This window comes from Colobus angolensis, unplaced genomic scaffold (genome assembly GCF_000951035.1).
Source record: "Colobus angolensis palliatus isolate OR3802 unplaced genomic scaffold, Cang.pa_1.0 Scaffold220, whole genome shotgun sequence".
NCBI classification, from domain to species: domain Eukaryota; kingdom Metazoa; phylum Chordata; class Mammalia; order Primates; family Cercopithecidae; genus Colobus; species Colobus angolensis.
The window spans coordinates 2,374,621-2,392,146 of NW_012115378.1; the positions used below are offsets into that span (position 1 = coordinate 2,374,621).

The 17,526-nt window shown below is 42.9% G+C and overlaps 1 protein-coding gene across 4 annotated transcripts in view; it reads left to right on the forward strand.

Moving 5' to 3' along the window:
• The first annotated feature begins 207 nt into the window (after positions 1-207).
• Positions 208-17,526, forward strand: part of INO80C (INO80 complex subunit C) — a 43,253-nt gene continuing 25,934 nt past the window's right edge. The window contains exons 1-3 of one of the 4 annotated variants that reach the window (XM_011943678.1): positions 208-673; positions 9,041-9,094; positions 10,984-11,037. In XM_011943678.1, the coding sequence (XP_011799068.1) occupies positions 518-673; positions 9,041-9,094; positions 10,984-11,037 (264 nt within the window). In that variant the 5' untranslated portion in view covers positions 208-517. Of the gene's footprint in view, positions 887-9,040; positions 9,095-10,983; positions 11,038-17,526 lie in introns of all 4 variants that reach the window. The other 3 variants (XM_011943677.1, XM_011943680.1, XM_011943679.1) reach the window with 3 other exon arrangements.

Here is a 17,526-nt window from a genome sequence, read left to right on the forward strand (position 1 = left end):
AGAGCGAGATTGAGAACCACTTTACCCTTCAAGTCCATCTGGGCACTATTTATATACAAACCTTTTCCGCGGGGGAAGGCAGGGAGGGATACAGGGGGAAGCCAGTAGCTTGGCGGTCTACTGAGAATGACCCCAGCTTTACGCTTACCAACATTTAAAGTAATCACTCTTCTATGTGAGAAAAGGCAACACACTCATTAATTTTTAAAAACGTAGTTACTTAAAAAGATTGGGAGATTTTCTATTCCTCTATCAATGGAGATTTCCTGGCACGTGCCCCACCCAAGGCTCACGCCCAGAGCCCTCCAGTGGCAGGACAACAACCGCTGACATCTTCCCGTCCCGACGCCACAGGCTGCTCCGAGCTCCGCCTTTTAGATTGCACCGAGAGAAGCCAGCGACAGCTTTGAATCCAGGCCGGGTTTTCAAGCATCAAGACGGAAGTAACAGCGGAAAGGAAGTCCCAGAGCCCGCGCTGGGAAAGAGGTGGGGGGACCTGGGGAAGACTCAGGGTGCGATGGCGGCGCAAATTCCAATTGTGGCCACCACTTCCACTCCGGGAATAGTCCGGAACAGCAAGAAGAGGCCGGCCAGCCCGTCCCACAATGGCAGCAGCGGCGGGGGCTATGGCGCCAGTAAGAAGAAAAAAGTGTCTGGCGCCAGCTTTGCGCAGGTACGTAGTCGTGCTCCCAGCCTGCGCGTGCGCGTCGCGGAACGGGACGGGGCGGGACGGAGCCGAGCCAGGGCGCGTGCGCAGTGTGGGGCGCTGCGCGTGCGGTCTCCGGTGTGGTTGAAAGATGCTAGCCAGTGGAGTGAAGGACTACTCTTTCCCTTCGTTTGTACACATGGGCTTACAACGCCTTGTGCTGTAAGGAGAGAAGAGGAAGTAGGGAGGTTATTCCTGACTTAGTAGTAATAGAAGGACTGCCTCTTCCCCTCGAGGTCGCCTTTAGCTTGAGGTTCAGGACTTCTGAGTGTCAGTCGTTCAGAAATGTGCGTGTCTTCCCCTCGTCCATTCTGCAGACATCTACCCAATGTCTTTGAGGTGCATAGCGCCCTAATGTCCTGCACGGATGAATACAATATGTATTGATAAGTATGCTTTCTCTCATCCTGAGAAAAGTGCTTTTTTGACCCTGGGTTTCCCAATCCTAAAGCGAGTTTGGTCTTAACTCATGGGCTTGTTAAGATTATGAAGTAATGAGTGTAAAGCACTGAGCTCAGCGCCAGGCTCAGACTCCAGGGCCTCTGAGCAGTCTAGGCTCCGTAATTCCAGCAATGAATTTTCAGCAGGGAGTGGCTTAGTGTTTTCTCTGGCTCCTGCATTTTATTCAAAGCGAAAAAGCAGAGATAGAGTGTGTTACTTTGTGCTCCTCAGCATATGGTGTGACACCGTTCACCCAGCCAGTCAGTGGCGATTCTAGAAATCTTGTTCCTTCTTCTACAGGTGATTGGTAGTGCTTTTCTTCTTTAACCTTTTAATATTAAAAACTTTGCTTAGTAAGATTTACACACAGTATAATGCACAAATCTTCAAGAATACTGGCTCAACTACAGATCTTTAAGAATCCTGGCTCACACCTGTATCCCAGCACTTTGAGAGGCCAAGGCCAGAGGATTGCTTGAGGCCAGGAGTTCGAGACCCGCTCCCCAACCCCCATCCAAATTTACAAATTAGCTGGGCGTGATGGTGCACGCCTTCAGTCCCAACTACAAGGGGATCACTTAAGCCCAAGATTTCAAGGTTACAGCAAGCTATGATCGTGCCATTGCAGTCCAGCCTGGGCAGCAGAGTGAGATCCTATCGCAAAAAAAAAAAAAAAAAGTACAGATCCAGTGCCCTTTTACATTTGTATACACCTGTGGTCACTGCCTGGATCAAGATAGCATTTCTAAGAGGGGGTGACCTTTTCCTGTGAGTGCTGTCTTCCCTCCCTAACAGAGGTACCCACTATTCGGCCGCCTTTCACTATAGACTGACTTTGGGTTGGAGCATAATGTAGATGGAATAATACAGGACAATAGGGAACATACTCTTTTGCGTCTGTCTAGGTTCCTTTTTGAGACAATGTTTTTGAGAGTCATTCATTCATTCAGTACATCTGTTGCATTGTATAAACATACACCTGATGAATATTTGAATGTTTACAGTTTTTGGCTTTGCGCAGAAGCTGCTCTGAACATTCTTGTACAAGTCTTTATGTAGATAGATGTTTTCATTTCTCTTGAGAAGTAGTGGAATTGCTGAGTCAGAAGGGAGGCACACATTTAACTCAGAAACTGTTAAACAGTATTTCTGAAAGTAGTTGCACTGTTTTTGCATTCTTACCAGCAAAGTATGAGAGTGCCAGTTGCTCGAAATCCTCAACAATACAGAGCATTGTCAGTCTTTCATTGTCAGTCTTTCATTGTCAGTCTTTAACTTTTAGCCATTTTGTTGAGTGTGTCGTAGTATCTCGTTTTAATTTTTTCTGATGGCTGTTGATATCAATCACTTTTCATAAGCTTATTTGGCATTCCAAATCTTTTGTGGAGTGCCTAATTATTTTTTCTAATTGGCTTTTTTTTTTTAATTATATTGATGTGTAGAAGTTCATTACATTCACTTTCTTGACTAGACTCCTTTGCCAGATGTATGCATTGTGAGAAATTGCTCCCAGTCTGCGACTGGTGTGTTTTGATAACCAGTTGTGCCAGGACCAAGGAATGTCACTAGGACATATGGGGAGGAATAATTGTTTCTACCCCAAAGGGAGCATAGATCAACTTCCACTACCACAAGCTTCTGAGAGTGATCAAATGCCTTCAGGAGACTGAAAATTCCCAGTAATCCAATATGGTGGAAATCGTAACTCTATTCCCTGTGGGCCTTTTTTTGTATCCAAGCAGCAGCCTCTGGAGAAGTTGGAAAGGGCAGAGCATTTCCTGAAATAGTGCCTTCTTTTGTCCTGACTCTCCTTTTCCCAACTGATATTTAACTAAAGGAGACAAGGTCTTCTTCTGTCACCCAGGCTGGAGGACAGTGGCACAGTCATGGCTCACTGCAGTCTCAACCTCCCTGGCTTAATGGATCCTCCTAACTCAGCCTCCCAAGTAGCTGGGATGACAGGTGCATGCCACCATGCCCGGTTAATTTTTTTGTATTTTTGGTAGAGATGGAATTTCACCACGTAACCCAAGCTGGTCTCAAACTCCTGGGCTCAAGCAGTCTGCCCACCTTGGCCTCCCAAAGTGTTGGGATTACAGGCGTGAGCCACCGTGCCCAGTTGTCTTAGATTTTTGCTTTGCTGTGATCCTTTCATTCTAGTTCCCTTTCCACAGTGTATAGGAAATAAGCAGGCATAAGCACAGTACCCCTGAGGGCTGCCGGGAATCTTCTTGAGGTCACCCTCATCTGTGTCACTTGCTCAGCGTTTCTGTTCTGTTTCAGTTCAGTTCATGTAGCAGTAATTTATTGTACTGTGTTTCTGTTCCATCCCCAGCAGTATGCTTAAGACATTTCAAAGGATTTTTGCCCACACTACCAAAAACATCCCAGGAGAGAATGACGTACATACATTGTATTTAGTTTTCTACTGCTGCCATTACAAATTGCCACACATTTAGTGGCTTAAATAACACCCATTTAGTAGCTCATGGTTCTGTAAATCAGAAGTCCTGACACAATGCAACTGGGTTGACTCTCTGCTCCAGGTATCACAAAGCTGAAATCAAGGTGCCGGCCGAGTGTCTGAAGGCTCTGGGGAGAAATTTGCATGCAGGTGAATTCAGGTTGTTGGTGGAATTCTGTCCTTTTGAAGGGGGCGGCAGGATTGCAGGGCCCCTGTCTTCTTGCTGGCTGTCAGGTGCTGCCCATGTTCCCTGCCACATGGCCTTTTCCATTTTCAGAGCCAGCTATGGAGAATCTCCCTTGTGTCCAGTTCTTCTCATGCTTCAGATATTTCCGACTTCTCTTATTGCTGACCCCTGGACTGAGATTTAAAAGATTTATGTGATTAGGCAGGCCTACTTGGATAATCACTTTTTTAAAAAGTCAACTGATCTGAGACCTTAATTGCATCTGCAAAAGCCCTTTGTAGCTGAACCTAGATTAATGTTTGCTTGAATAACTGGTAGAAGTTGTGTGCACACCAGGAGCAGGGTACTTGCAAGGTGGCAGGGGTGTACTGGAATTCTACCTATCACACAAATGAAACCATTAGGAAGATACAGTAATGTCTAACCTTGAGCCAAAGCTAATTATAGGTAATTATAGGTGTTGGTGCCCTATTGTGGTGAGACACAGGAGGATGGTTCATCAGTGCTGGTGATGGTACTCAAAGGAGAGGTAGGGAGGCAGAGGGACTTGAAGTTGGCTTGGAGAGGTTTGCTGGGGAAGGCATTCCAGGCTCAGAGCTGTGCACATTGTAAGATTAACCCGGGTTGCCCAAGGTTTCATTAGTGGGGAAGTGAGTGTTTTTCTATAAATGATTGTATTTCTTGAGTTAAAAGAGATTTTATAGGTCTTTCATCACCTAAATTTCCCTACGTCAATAATTTTAGCTATTTTGATTCTTAAGTAAAAGCAAAGTATGTAAAACTTTAATGGAATTTTAAAATTTACAAAGCACATTTACATGTAGGACATTGGAGTGCTTTTTGAGATTGTTAAAGATAACTTGAATTATCATGAATTCTTAAGGTGGGTTTAACTTTCCTGAAATATGCTTGCTGTTTCTGAAGTAAAATTGAGTGCTTAGTTGAAATTTAAAGAAGTTTAGAAATTTAGATGCTTAGAAGTCCTGAGGAGTTGAAGGGAATATTTTTCATCTAAAAGTATTCTGAGGAAAGCATTTATAGAAGCCTTCTTTACATCAGTGTTAGGAAATACATTAAATAATTTAGTAGTACAAAAACAACTTTGTTTTATCGTTTCATCAAGATGGCTTTCTTTAGTTCAGCAGAAATTACTACTAATGTTCATGCTTGCTAAGGGGTGGTACAAATCATCTTAGAATCACAATTCTGTGGATTTATATTTTCAGCATAACAGTTGTTGATTAATAATGTTATGAAAGTGCAGTCTTCCTTTCACTCTGGTTGTTACTTTGAAGGGATTAATGTTGGTGGGTTGGGGAATAGATAACTGTGTTAAAGTGAAAGGAATAAGGATAAATAATAGTAATTAATATTTATCAAGCATTTACTACGTGCCAGGCACTGTTCTAAGTACTTTCTAAGTACGATGCCATTTAATCCTCCAAACGACCCTCTGTGAATTGATCACTTAATTTTACAGATAAAAATGCCAAGGGCATAGAGAGGCTGTGAAAGTTGCCCAAGGTCACACAGTGGTAGTGTCAGGATTTGAACCCACACATGCTGTCCAGAGTCTACATTCTTTTTTCTTAACTGCCTCTCTTGATATCACTTTGTTACTTTGTATATTAGAAGATTATTAATTAGATCTCTGGTATAACCAAATTCATGGTGCAGATAAATGCTTTTGGGAACAGTTTTACTGGATCGATATAGGGCAATTTAGGCTTTTCAAATGTGTATTAAAGTTGATAAAATGTACTGAGAAATCTAATTAACCTATAGACTGAGAGTTACTTAATAGCCTTTTCATTTGTGAAGCAGCTAATAAAACATCTAAAATGCAGAGGCAGTAGTTGCATCTTTAGAAGGATAGTGCAGATGATAAGAGAATCTTCTAAAATTGGAGGGCAGCGAGAGAATGCTGGACTGATTTGGTTTATTCATTGAAAAAACACTCATCCTACTATTCAACTTCTATAAAACACAAAAGCAAAAATCCAACAAATCCTGATAATTTTAAGTCTTAAAAGTTATTCTTTTCTATTTTTAAAATTACCTTTTTTTTATTTTTAAAGTTGACCTAAAAAGTCACCCAGTCTCCTTCCCCAACAACTATTATAATTTGTGTTTTCTACATGTAGATATAGTTTTTCATCATTGTATTTGGTATATAGCATTACGTGCCCTGTTTTTCACTTAGCATTATTTTGTGAACATTTCTGTACGTTGATAGTCTTCTCAATTAGACTTTTAAAAGTCAAATAGTCTTTTATGACTGTTGCCTGCATTATATTCCAAGGAATTAACTGCTCGTATTTAATTGACTTTATTATTGGATATTTAGGTTGCATTTTGAATTTTTGCTGTTTTAAGTAACTCTATAGTAACCTTGCAGTTTTAGACCAGGGTTAGCTATTTGCATCTATAATTGTATGACACAGATATAACTTGACAAATAAGACATAGGATATTTTTCTCCTTTCTTTATAACCACAGACAGAGTGCCCAAATTATCCTTCAGTCTGAGTCAGAGTCAAGCACACTACTGCCTGGAGAGATGAAGCCATTGATTTGGGTTCTTCAGTTGGGCAGAGCAGAGCAGGGTGAGACCCAGGCCTTGTGAACTCCAGGCTGTTAGCCATAGGCATGTGTTTCCTGAGTAGCAGGCTGGGTTTCTCTTCCCTGAGACTTACATCAGCTCTGTTAGTGCTGCAAAGAGGGGGCACCCCTTAGTGCTAGGCGTTCCTTCCTCTCTTCTTAGGATGTTCATATCTTGGGGCGGGACAGTTCATCTTGTAAAGTCCTTAGTGATAATAGTGCTTTAGTAGCATGGAAATGATGCATCATTTTAATTTTATCTTATTGCATCCAAGCCTCACAGACTTGATCTTCCGTTGACTAAAGGTCTCTCTCCCTCTCATCCTGTTGTTAGTAGACACAGGAGTCTCAGCTTGGCTAAGCTGAGCAGAAGTGAAGAGTAAGGGTATAGTATTGTGGGGGTTGGAGAGAGGAAAGTGAAGCATAAAACCAGCTCTGGCCTGGGGCAGGGGCATCTCTGGTTAGAGAAGGAAGGGAGCCTGCCACAATCTCAGAAGCAGGAGGCAGCACGGGTATGATGTGGCTCAGTTCATGCCAGAGTGGCCTCCTTTCTCTGCCCTGTCTTTAGCCTGACGTCCCAGTAGGGGTCTGGCAGAGGATGGAGTGAGCAAGCCGTCAGGAGGGGTCCCTTTCAGAAACCAGTGCTTCCGTGTGTCATTTTCATCCCCTTCCTGACTCTTCTCTAGCTTGCTGCCTGGAATGGCTGACTTAGACCTCTGGTCCTCTCTTCATACCACCCTCTCCTTACTCTCAGCAGATGTGCTTGTCTGCCTGAATCTAACGAGGGCGCCTGTCTGGCATTTTTCTCCCCCGTCTCCCTGGGGCCTTGGAACTAAATGCCTATATCAGAAGAAACCCCTGTATTGCTTTCCTTTCACTGGGCACACAGCACCTTTGAGCTTCCTCACTGGGATTGGGGAAGTGGAATAAACAGAAAGGGAGAAATGTAGTATTTGGCCAGGTGCAGTGGCTCACACCTGGAATCCCAGCACTTTGGGAGGCCCAGGTGGGCAGACCACTTGAGTCCAGGAGTTCGAGATCAGTGTGGGCAACATGGTGAAACCCTGTCTCTACAAAAATACAAAAGTTAGCTGGGCATAGTAGTGCGCACCTGTAGTCCCAGCTACTCCTGAATGGTGGCTGAGGTGAGAAGATGGCTTGTTGAGCCCAAGGAGGTTGAGGCTGCAGTGATCTGTGATCATGCCACTGCACTGCAGCCTAGGTGACAGAGCGAGACCCTATCTCAACAACAACAACAAAATAATAAAAAAAGAAATGCCGTTTTTGAGCATCTCTGGAGTGGAAGAAAAAGCTAACTCCACTGCCTGAGGATAGGACCCTGGGAGCTGGCAGGTCTGTGGATGGTTCTGTAATCACTGTTGGAAGCTTGGGGGACTGCATTTTCCCCTTCCCTTTAGTATGTCCTTTTTGCTCTTTAACAGTTCAGATTGTTGTTTTCCTCCCTGATGGACACAGTGTTATATCAGTAGTTATATTCTTTATGAGAAACTCAAACTATAAAGTTAAAACTTAAAGCATATCTGGCCCCAGGAAATCTCTTTCATAGCCTGTTTACCCTGAAGTAGACCTGAAGTTGTCCCTAGTGGTAGCTTTTTTTTTTTTTTTTTTTTACTTTTGACGTGGTGCTTACTGGGTAGCTCTCAGGGTTATCTCTCTTGCTTATTTTATTTAGGCCACTCGTAGGCCCAGTCACCTGACAGTCCAGAGCATTGAGTAGTCCTGTGGCACACTCTGTGAATGGTTAGATGATTGGGAGAATGGTTGCTTTCCTTCTGCTAATGCTGGCGGGTCTCCTTGGAACAGCTCACCCCATGTACCTTCCAGTGGGCCTGGGCTTTCTCCTTTGCCTTTGCACCACCACCTCCTGAAAGAGCAGATCACTTGTCACCCTTCCTGCCCTGCATGCCAGCTCCACCTTCGTTCTCAGGAACCAGGAGTCACGACCTCTGGCTCATTCACAGCTGGGTGTGCCCCTTGGGGAGGCTTCACTTGGTCACTGTATTTTTTTTTTTTTTAAATCCTCTAAATATTTCAGTGTGAATTTCTTAAAACCAAAGTCATTCTCTTACATAAGGACAGCTAGGAAAGACTGCATATGGGGGAAGGATGAAGTGAGGGGCAGTCCAGACAGAAGAGGGGTGTGAACAGCGGAGGGCCCAGGTGCCCACGTGAAGAGGCCCTGGAGAGGAGTGTGGGAAAGTAGTGAGGAGAGATCGTTCCGAATTTTATCAAATTCAGGGAGTTAACTGATGCAACACTGATATTTAATACACAGATTTTATTCTTGTCCCTTATCTGGTTCAGAATCCAATCTAGGATCACACGTTGTATTTAGCTGTATATCTTTTTAGTCTCCTTTAATCGGAACACTTCCTTAGTCTTTTTATCTTTTACGACTGATATGGTTTGGCTGTGCCCCCGCCCAAATCTCATCTTGAATTGTAGCTCCCATAATTTCCATGTGTTGTGGGAGGAACCCGGTAGGATATAATTGAATCTTGGGGGCAGTTTCTCCCATACTGTTCTCATGGTAGTGAATAATTCTCACATCTGATGGTTTTGTAATGGGAAACCCCTTTCACTTGGTTCTCATTCTCTCTCTTGCCTGCTGCCATGTAAGCCGTGCCTTTCGCCTTCCACCATGATTGTGAGGCCTCCCCAGCCACGTGGAACTGTGAGTCCATTAAATCTCTTTTTCTTTATAATTTACCCAGTCTTGGGTATGTCTTTATCAGCAGCATGAAAATGGACTAATACAATAAATTGGTACTGGTAGAGTGGGTTGCTGCTTTATAAAAATACCCCAAAATGTGGAAGCAACTTTGGAACTGGGTAACAGGCAGAGGTTGGAACAGTTTGGAGGGCTCAGAAGAAGACAGGAAAATGTGAGAAAGTTTGGAACCTCCTAGAGACTTGAATGACTTTGACCAAAATGCTGATAATGATATGAACAATGAAATCCAGGCTGAGGTGGTCTCAGATAGAGATGAGGAATTTGTTGGGAACTGGAGTAAAGGTGGCTGTTGCTATGTTTTAGCAAAGAGGCTGACAGCATTTTGCCCCTACTCTAGAGGTCTGTGGAACTTTGAATTTGAGGGAGATGATTTAGGGTATCTGGCGGAAGAAATTTCTAAGCAGCAAAGCATTCAAGAGGTGACTTGGGTGCTGTTAAAAAGCATTCTGTTTTAAAAGGGAAACAGAGCATAAAAGTTCAGAAAATTTGCAGCCTGACGATGTGATAGAGAATAAAAATCCATTTTCTGAGGAGAAAGTCAAGCTGGCTGCAGAAATTTGCCTAAGTAATGAGGAGCCAAGTGTTAATCACCAGGACAATGGGAAAATGTTTCTAGGGCATGTCAGAGACCTTTGTGGCAGCCCCTCCCATCACAGGCCCGGATGCCTAGTAGGAAAATACCTTTCCAGGTGCCTGACCCAGGGACCCCTCTGCTGTGTGCAGCCTGGGGACTTGGTGCCCTGTGTTCCAGCCACTCCAGCCATGGCTAAAAGGGACCAAGGTAGAGCTTGGGCTGTGACTTCAGAGAGTGCAAGCCGCAAGCCTGGCCAGTTTCCACATAGTGTTGAGCCTGTGGGTGCACAGAAGTCAAGAATTGAGGTTTGGGAACCTCCACCTACATTTCAGAGGATGTATGGAAATGCCTGGATGTCCAGGCCAAAGTTTGCTTCAGGGGCAGGGCCCTCACAGAGAACCTCTGCTAATACATTGCGGAAGGGAAATGTGGGGTTGAATCCCCCACACAGAGTCCGCACTGGGGCACTGCCTAGTGGAGCTGTGAGAAGAGAGCCACCATCCTTCAGAGCCCAGAATGGTAGATCCACCAACAGCTCCCACTGTGTGCCTGGAAAAGGCACAGATACTCAATGCCAGCCTGTGAAAGCAGCAGGGAGGGAGGCTATACACTGCAAAGCCACAGGGGCAGAGCTGCCCAAGACCATGGGAACCCATTTCTTGCATCAGTGTGACTTGGATGTGAGACATGGAGTCAAAGGAGATCATTTTGGAGCTTTAAGATTTGACTGCCCTGCTAGATTTTGGACTTGCATGAGTCCTGTAGCCCCTTTGTTTTGGCCCATTTCTCCTATTTGGAATGAGTGTATTTATCCAATGCCTGTACCCTCATTGTATCTAGGAAGTAACTAACTTGCTTTTGATTTTACAGGCTCATTGGTGGAAGGGACTTGCCTTGTCTCAGATGAGACTTTGGACTGTGGACTTTTGAGTTAATGCTGAAATGAGTTAAGACTTTGAGGGACTGCTGGGAAGGCATGATTGGTTTTGACATGTGAGGACATGAGATTTGGGAGGGGCCAGGGTGGAATGATACAGTTTGGCTGTGCCCCCACCCAAATCTCATCTTGAATTGTAGCTCCCCAAATTCTCACGTGTTGCGGGAGGAGCCTGGTGGGATATAATTGAATCATGGGGGCAGTTTCCCCCATGCTGTTCTCATGGTGGTGAATAATTCTTAGGACATCTGATGGTTTTATAAGGGGAAACTCCTTTCACTTGGCTCTCATTCTCTCTCTTGCCTGCTGCCATGTAAGACGTGCCTTTTGCCTTCCGCCATGATTGTGAGGCCTCCCCAGCCACGTGGAAATGTGAGTTCATTAAATCTCTTTTTCTTTATAATTTACCCAATCTTGGGTATGTCTGTATCAGCAGCATGAAAACGGACTAACACAATGACCTTGATACTTGAAGAGTACTGGCCACTTATTTTCTAGAATGTTCCTCAGTTTGGGCCTGTCTGATATTTCCTCATGGTTAGATTTGAGTTATATATTTTTTGACAAAAATGGATAAGTGATGCTGTCTTCTTCTCAATGCATCCTGTTGTGGCACTTGATGTCAAATTACTAATGATGTTAGAAAGGTGGTATCTGCCAGGTTTCTCCAATGTAAAGTTATTCTCTTCATGTTTGTATTGAAGTATATTGTGGGAAGATACTTTGAGACTATAAATATCCTATTTTATTTCATACTTTGCCAGTGACTTTTAATATCCATTGATAGCTTTTGCTTGAAATAGTTATTATTGTGGTGGTTGACAAGTAGTGATTTCCCAATTTGAATCTTCATTCCTTTTAGATTTATTAATTAGAATCCTATTATGAGCAACAGCTTTCTCTTCTCTTCCATTCATTCATTTTTTTTTCTATTTTACTTTTTTTTTTTTTTTAGAAATGGGGTATAGCTATGTTGCCTGGGCTGGAGTGCAGTGGCTATTGCCAGACACAGTCATGGCGCAGTGCAGCCTCCTGGGTTCAAGTGATCCTCCCAGCTCAGCCTCCCAAGTAGCCAGAACTACAACAGGCCATTTATTCATTTTTTAAAATCAGTATTTATGTCATGGATTTTTATTGTATTCTATGGGTTATAATCCACTACTAGCTTTATTCATTCCTTCTTTTATAAATTTATCTGTAATAGCTTTACTGAGATATAATTCACATACTATAAAATTCACCCTTTTAAAGTATGTAATTTAGTGGCTTATAGTATATTCATTGAGTTGTGCAATCCTCACAATATCCATCTAATTTTAGGATATTCCTATTACCCCAAAGAGAAACTCATTACCCGTAAGCAGTCACTTCCCATTCCTCTATTCTGCCAGCCCCTGGCAACCACTGATCTACTTTCTGTCTCTGAATGTGACTACGTATCTCATATAAATGGAATTATACAATATGTGGCCTTTTGTGTCTGGCTTCTTTTTGTTAGTGTAATTTTTTTCAAGGTTTATCCATAATAGAGCATGAATCAGTATGCCGTTTTTGTGACTGAATAATATTACATTTTATGGACATACTACATGTTGTGTTTTATTTTTTATTTCTTTTAGAGAAGGAGCTCACTCTGCTGCCCATGCTGGAAGTCAGTGGCACAATCATAGCACACTGTAATCTTGAACTCCTAAACTTGCCTCAGCCTCTAGAGTAGCTGGGACTACAGGCACATGCCACCACAACTGGTTAATTTTTTATTTTTATTTTTTGTAGAGACAGGGTCTTGCCACGTTGCCTAGGCCACTTTTGAACTCTTGGCCTCAAGTAGTCCTCCCGCCTTGGCCTCCCAGAGTGTGGGATTACAGGCATGAGTTCCTGTGCTTGGCCGTACCACATTTTATCTCTTCATCAGCTGACGGACATTTAAGTTGTTTATGCCTTTTGGCAATTATGAATAATGCTGCTATGAATATTTGTGTACAAGTTTTTGCATGGACATACGTTTTTCATTCTCTTTGAGTGTATACCTAGAAGTTAAATTATTGGGTCATATGATAATTCTGTGGTTAACATTTTGAGGAACTACCCAATTTTTTTTTTTTAAATGGTGTTTTTGCACCATTTTATGTTCTTACCAGCAATGTATGAGAGTTCCAGTTTCTTCACATCTTTGCCAGTATGTGTTATTGTCTTTAATTGTAACCATCCTAGTGAGTGTGCATGGGAATTTCATTGTGAGTTTGATTTGCATTTCCCTAATGACTAGTGATGTTGAGCATCTTTTCACGTGCTTACTGGCTGTTTATATATCTTCTTTGAATAAATTCTTTGCCCTTTTAAAAATTGAATTGTCTTTTCGTTGTTGAGTTGTAGAGTTCTTCATATATTCTGGATTTATGTATATACTGGGTTGTTGCTTAAGTTTTTGAGATTGGTCCAGTAGAAGCCTCTTCAAACTGGCTCCTGTGTCCTTTAGTATGCCTGTGTAGTTTTTTGGATGCTGTTATGGACTGAGTTTTGGTACCCCCAGGCCCCCAGGATTTATTATTTTGTCCTGACCCTTAGTACACCTCAGTTACATTCTGGAGATAGGGACTTCAGGGAGGTAATTAAGATTAAATGAGGTCGTCTGGGTGGGCCCTGATCCTGGATGACTCGTGCCCTTATAAGAAGTGGGAGAAACTCCAGGGATGCACACAGCCTCAGGAGAAACCAAACTTGTCAACATCTTGTTCTTGACTTCTAGCCTCCAGAACTGGAGAAAATAAAATTCTATCGTTTAAGCCACCCAATCTATGGTATTCTGTTATGGCACCCCAAATAAACTGACACAGTGCTTGCTTTCTGACACCACAAGATGTTCTACTCTTACACTTTCCTGCTCCAGCCCTAGAGTCAGCCATTTATTCATGGATCACTGGTTCTTAGAGAATAATACACTTGCCACTCAGTATATGTATGTGGTGGATTGGTTCCAGAACCTCCTGTGGATACCGAAATGCACAGAACTTCAAGTCCCTGATATAAAGTAGCATAGTGTTTGCATATAATTTGTGCACATCCTCCTGTATACTTCAACCATGTCTAGATTACTTACAATACCTAATGCAATGTAAATGCCATGTAAACAGTTGTTATACTGTACAGTTTAGGGAATAATGACAAGGAAAGAAGTTTGTACATGTTTAGTCAAGATGCATTTTTCCCCCACCGAATGTCTTCCATCTGCGGTTGGTTGAATCCATGGATGCAGAGCCCCCCTATATGGAGGGCCGATTGTATTTAGAAAGGATGATCTGAATGTTGCTTTGCCTATTTTTCATTGTTTCCAGTCTTCTCAGTGGACAGAGCTAGGAAATTTATGTGTGTGTATACCTGCAATCCCCACACCTCTGTATCTATTTCTGTAATTATCTGCCTGTGTATTGAAAACTGTGAGTTCATATTGATGACCTCTAGCTTCAATCCAGTTCCACAGTGCTCATTCCGGCCTTCCCCCTTTTCTTATTTGTTTTTCTACATTTGCTGTGTATCTTAGAATACATATAAAGTAGTTTCAGAATTATTAACATGTGCCCCTGTGAGAAACAAACTTACCAACTATGTATGGTTCTTTTTGGCCTTTAACCTTGGATTACATAGTCAAAATACCATATTCATAGTTACTCAGGTTATTTCTCCCTTGCCTCCCCTTCAGTGTGGTTGTGTTATTTGAAACACAAATGAATTCGTGTTTATAAGATTTTTAAAATTCTATTTTTTATCCCCTGCCCCGTCCTTGCTGATTTCATTATTTATTTTTTCAAGTATATGAAACCTTAACATGGTTCAAAAAGTCAAAACTCTACAAAAAGCTATACTCAGAGAAGATTTTCTCTCTTCTATTTCCTTCCCGTCTCCCTCTCCATTCCACTGTGTTCCCCTCTGCCCCTGCAGGTAACCACACTCAGTTGTTTCTTTCCAAGTTATCCTTCCTGTGTGTTTGGCCACTGCATTCCAACCAGAGATGCTTCCTTGTAAGGAGCTTCTCAGCATATACATCTCCAGTGCTGATGCTGGCATTCAGTCATGCCACCCTGTCTTGTTCCTTAACATTGATCAGTTAATCAATGAATCACTCATTATTTGGTACCTACTCTGTGCTAGGCACTGGGTTAGAAGCAGGGACAGAGGCTGAACCATGAAGTAAAGCAGCATGTTTTGAGCCCTCTGTGTATCCTCCCTCTCTGAATCTCCCCCTCTCTCCTTGTCCCCCTTTCTTCTGATCTGTTGTTCCCTGCCTGTATCATAAAACTGCTGTTTTGTCTAAACTATCAATCATATATACAATATATACTAAATGTTACTCTTACAAATAGTCAATGCAAAATAACATTGACAGCTGGCTAAAACTGCACAAGGTAACGTTTGTTACTGATTAAATGTGATGGGAGAATCAAATCTTCCTTATCAGACTGGGTCTCCCAGAGTACAGGTACCTGGTAGAAATATGATTACCATAAAGGAAGAAAAAAATCGTACAAGCAATAAAAGTTATGTAAAAAAAATACTAAATCTAACCTTTGTTGTAAAATTAAACCTGACATGGACGAATCCCAATGAAAATAATCTTAGTACAGCATAAATGAAAATGGAAAAATTGGAGACTATTTTTGCTATATAGCAAATGGCTAAATGGATATCGCACCAGAAAAGATAGGAAGGATAGGGAGCAAGAGGCAAGGCTGGAGAGGAGGCCTGAATTTGTTCCTAATCCCAAGGGAAGCAGAAACCACTGGCCAGTTTTAAGTAGTGGAGCATCATCTTGCATTGGAAAGTGTGTCACTGGCTGAGCTGTAGAGAATGGGCTGGAGTAGGCAAGATGAGTACTGCACAGTCCTACCTCTGAATTTTGTAGCTCAGGAAGTTACCAGATAAACGCAAAGGACTGTGGGAGGAAGGGAGTGGTGGGTGTGAAGGGAGGGTGGGAGGAAGGAACAGAGAGATCACTGTGGGTACAGATGGTAGGAAAAGGATGAGGAATGGGCAGCCTCTCAGTTCTTAGAGTTGACATTTGCACTGAGCTTGGAGGGAAGAAATGCTAAGAAAGACCTGGGAAGTGGAGACGATGAGGTGAAGGGGAATCCAGACAGAAGGTGGCAGCCACAGAGGAGAGGGAGCGCAGGGCTTGGAGTCCTTGGCTATAGCCCCGGCTCACGTGGAGAGACCTGGAGAGGCGTCAGGGAAGGTGTTTGAGGAGAGAGCACTCAAAGAACTATTGCAGCAGTGTGAGAGTGGTTCTTGTCTTCTCCACTCCTCTTCCCCCGACATGAATGAATGTATATATTCATATTCCACCATACTCTGTTACTAAGTAAGAGTTTCACTTACTAAGTAAGTTGAGCAACTTATCAGCATAAGGGAACCAGAATAAGTTGCTAAAATTCCAGCTGAGAGTAGATAAGTTGTGTTTTAGTTAATCATGTAGTGTCTTCCATGTTCCATGTGACAACATGATGACTTTTAGCCTTAACTCTTTTTTTTTTTTTTTTTTTTTGAGACAGAGTCTTGCTCTGTCACCCAGGCTAGAGTGCAGTGGCGCGATCTCGGCTCACTGCAAGCTTGGCCTCCTGGGTTCACGCCATTCTCTTGCCTCAGCCTCCCAAGTAGCTGGGACTACAGGTACCCGCCACCACACCTGGCTAATTTTTTGTATTTTTAGTAGAGACAGGGTTTCACCGTGTTAACCAGGATGGTCTCAAGCTCCTGACCTTGTGATCCGCCCGCCTCAGCCTCCCAAAGTGCTGGGATTGCAGGCTTGAGCCACTGCACCCGGCCTTAACTCTTTTTTTGAAGGATGCATGCAACCACTTTGGAAAATGATTTGGCAGTGACTTGTGAAGTTAAACATACATTTACCCTATAACCCAGCCATTCCACTCCTAGGTATTTGCCCAAGAGAAATAAAAACATCACAGAGGCTTTATTTATAATAGCTGAAGACTGACAGTGAACCAAATGTCCACCAACAGGAAAATGAATAAACAAATTGGGGTGCATCCTTACAGTGGAGTACTATTGTGTTGAGTAGTGTGCAAATACAATGAAACAAACTGATCCATGCAACAATATGGATACATCTCAGAAACTTTTGTTTTTGAGACAGCGGAGTCTCGCTGTCACCCAGGCTGGAGTGCAGTGGCATGATCTCGGCTCACTGCAACCTCCGCCTCCCAGATTCAAGTGATTCTCCTGCCTCAGCCTCCCGAGTAGCTGGGACTACAGGCACATGCCACCACGCCTGGCTAATTTTTGTATTTTTAGTAGAGATGGAGTTTCACCATGTTGGCCAGCTGGTCTCAAATTCCTGACCTCGAGTGATCCTGCCACCTTGGCCTCCCAAAGTGCTGGGATTACAGGCGTGAGCCACCATCCCCGGCCACATCTCAGAAACTTTATGCTGAGCAAAAGAATCCAGACACTAGAGTACATGCTGTTAGATGCTATTTATATGAAGTTCTAGAACAGGCAAAAGTAATGTGGTAGAAATTAGAACAGCAGTTGCCGCTAGGACTGGAAGGTATTGGCGAGGATAGGAATTGTGCTAATGTAAACTTTTGGCAAAACTCATGACAACTACATTTAAGATCTGTGCATTTCATTGTATGTAAATCACATCTCAATTTTTTCAAAGTTAATTGAAGTCTGGGAAGATTGGAAATTATATTACAGATCAGAAGTGGCTTCTTACTTTGGCTTGTTTTTTCTTTGTGATTGTTAGTTTAAACGTTTTTTGGTTTAAACCATATTAGCCTCCTTGTCAGGGCACTCTGGCTGCTGCCAGCTGACCTGTGGCCCTCCAGCTTTTTTTCCATTTTC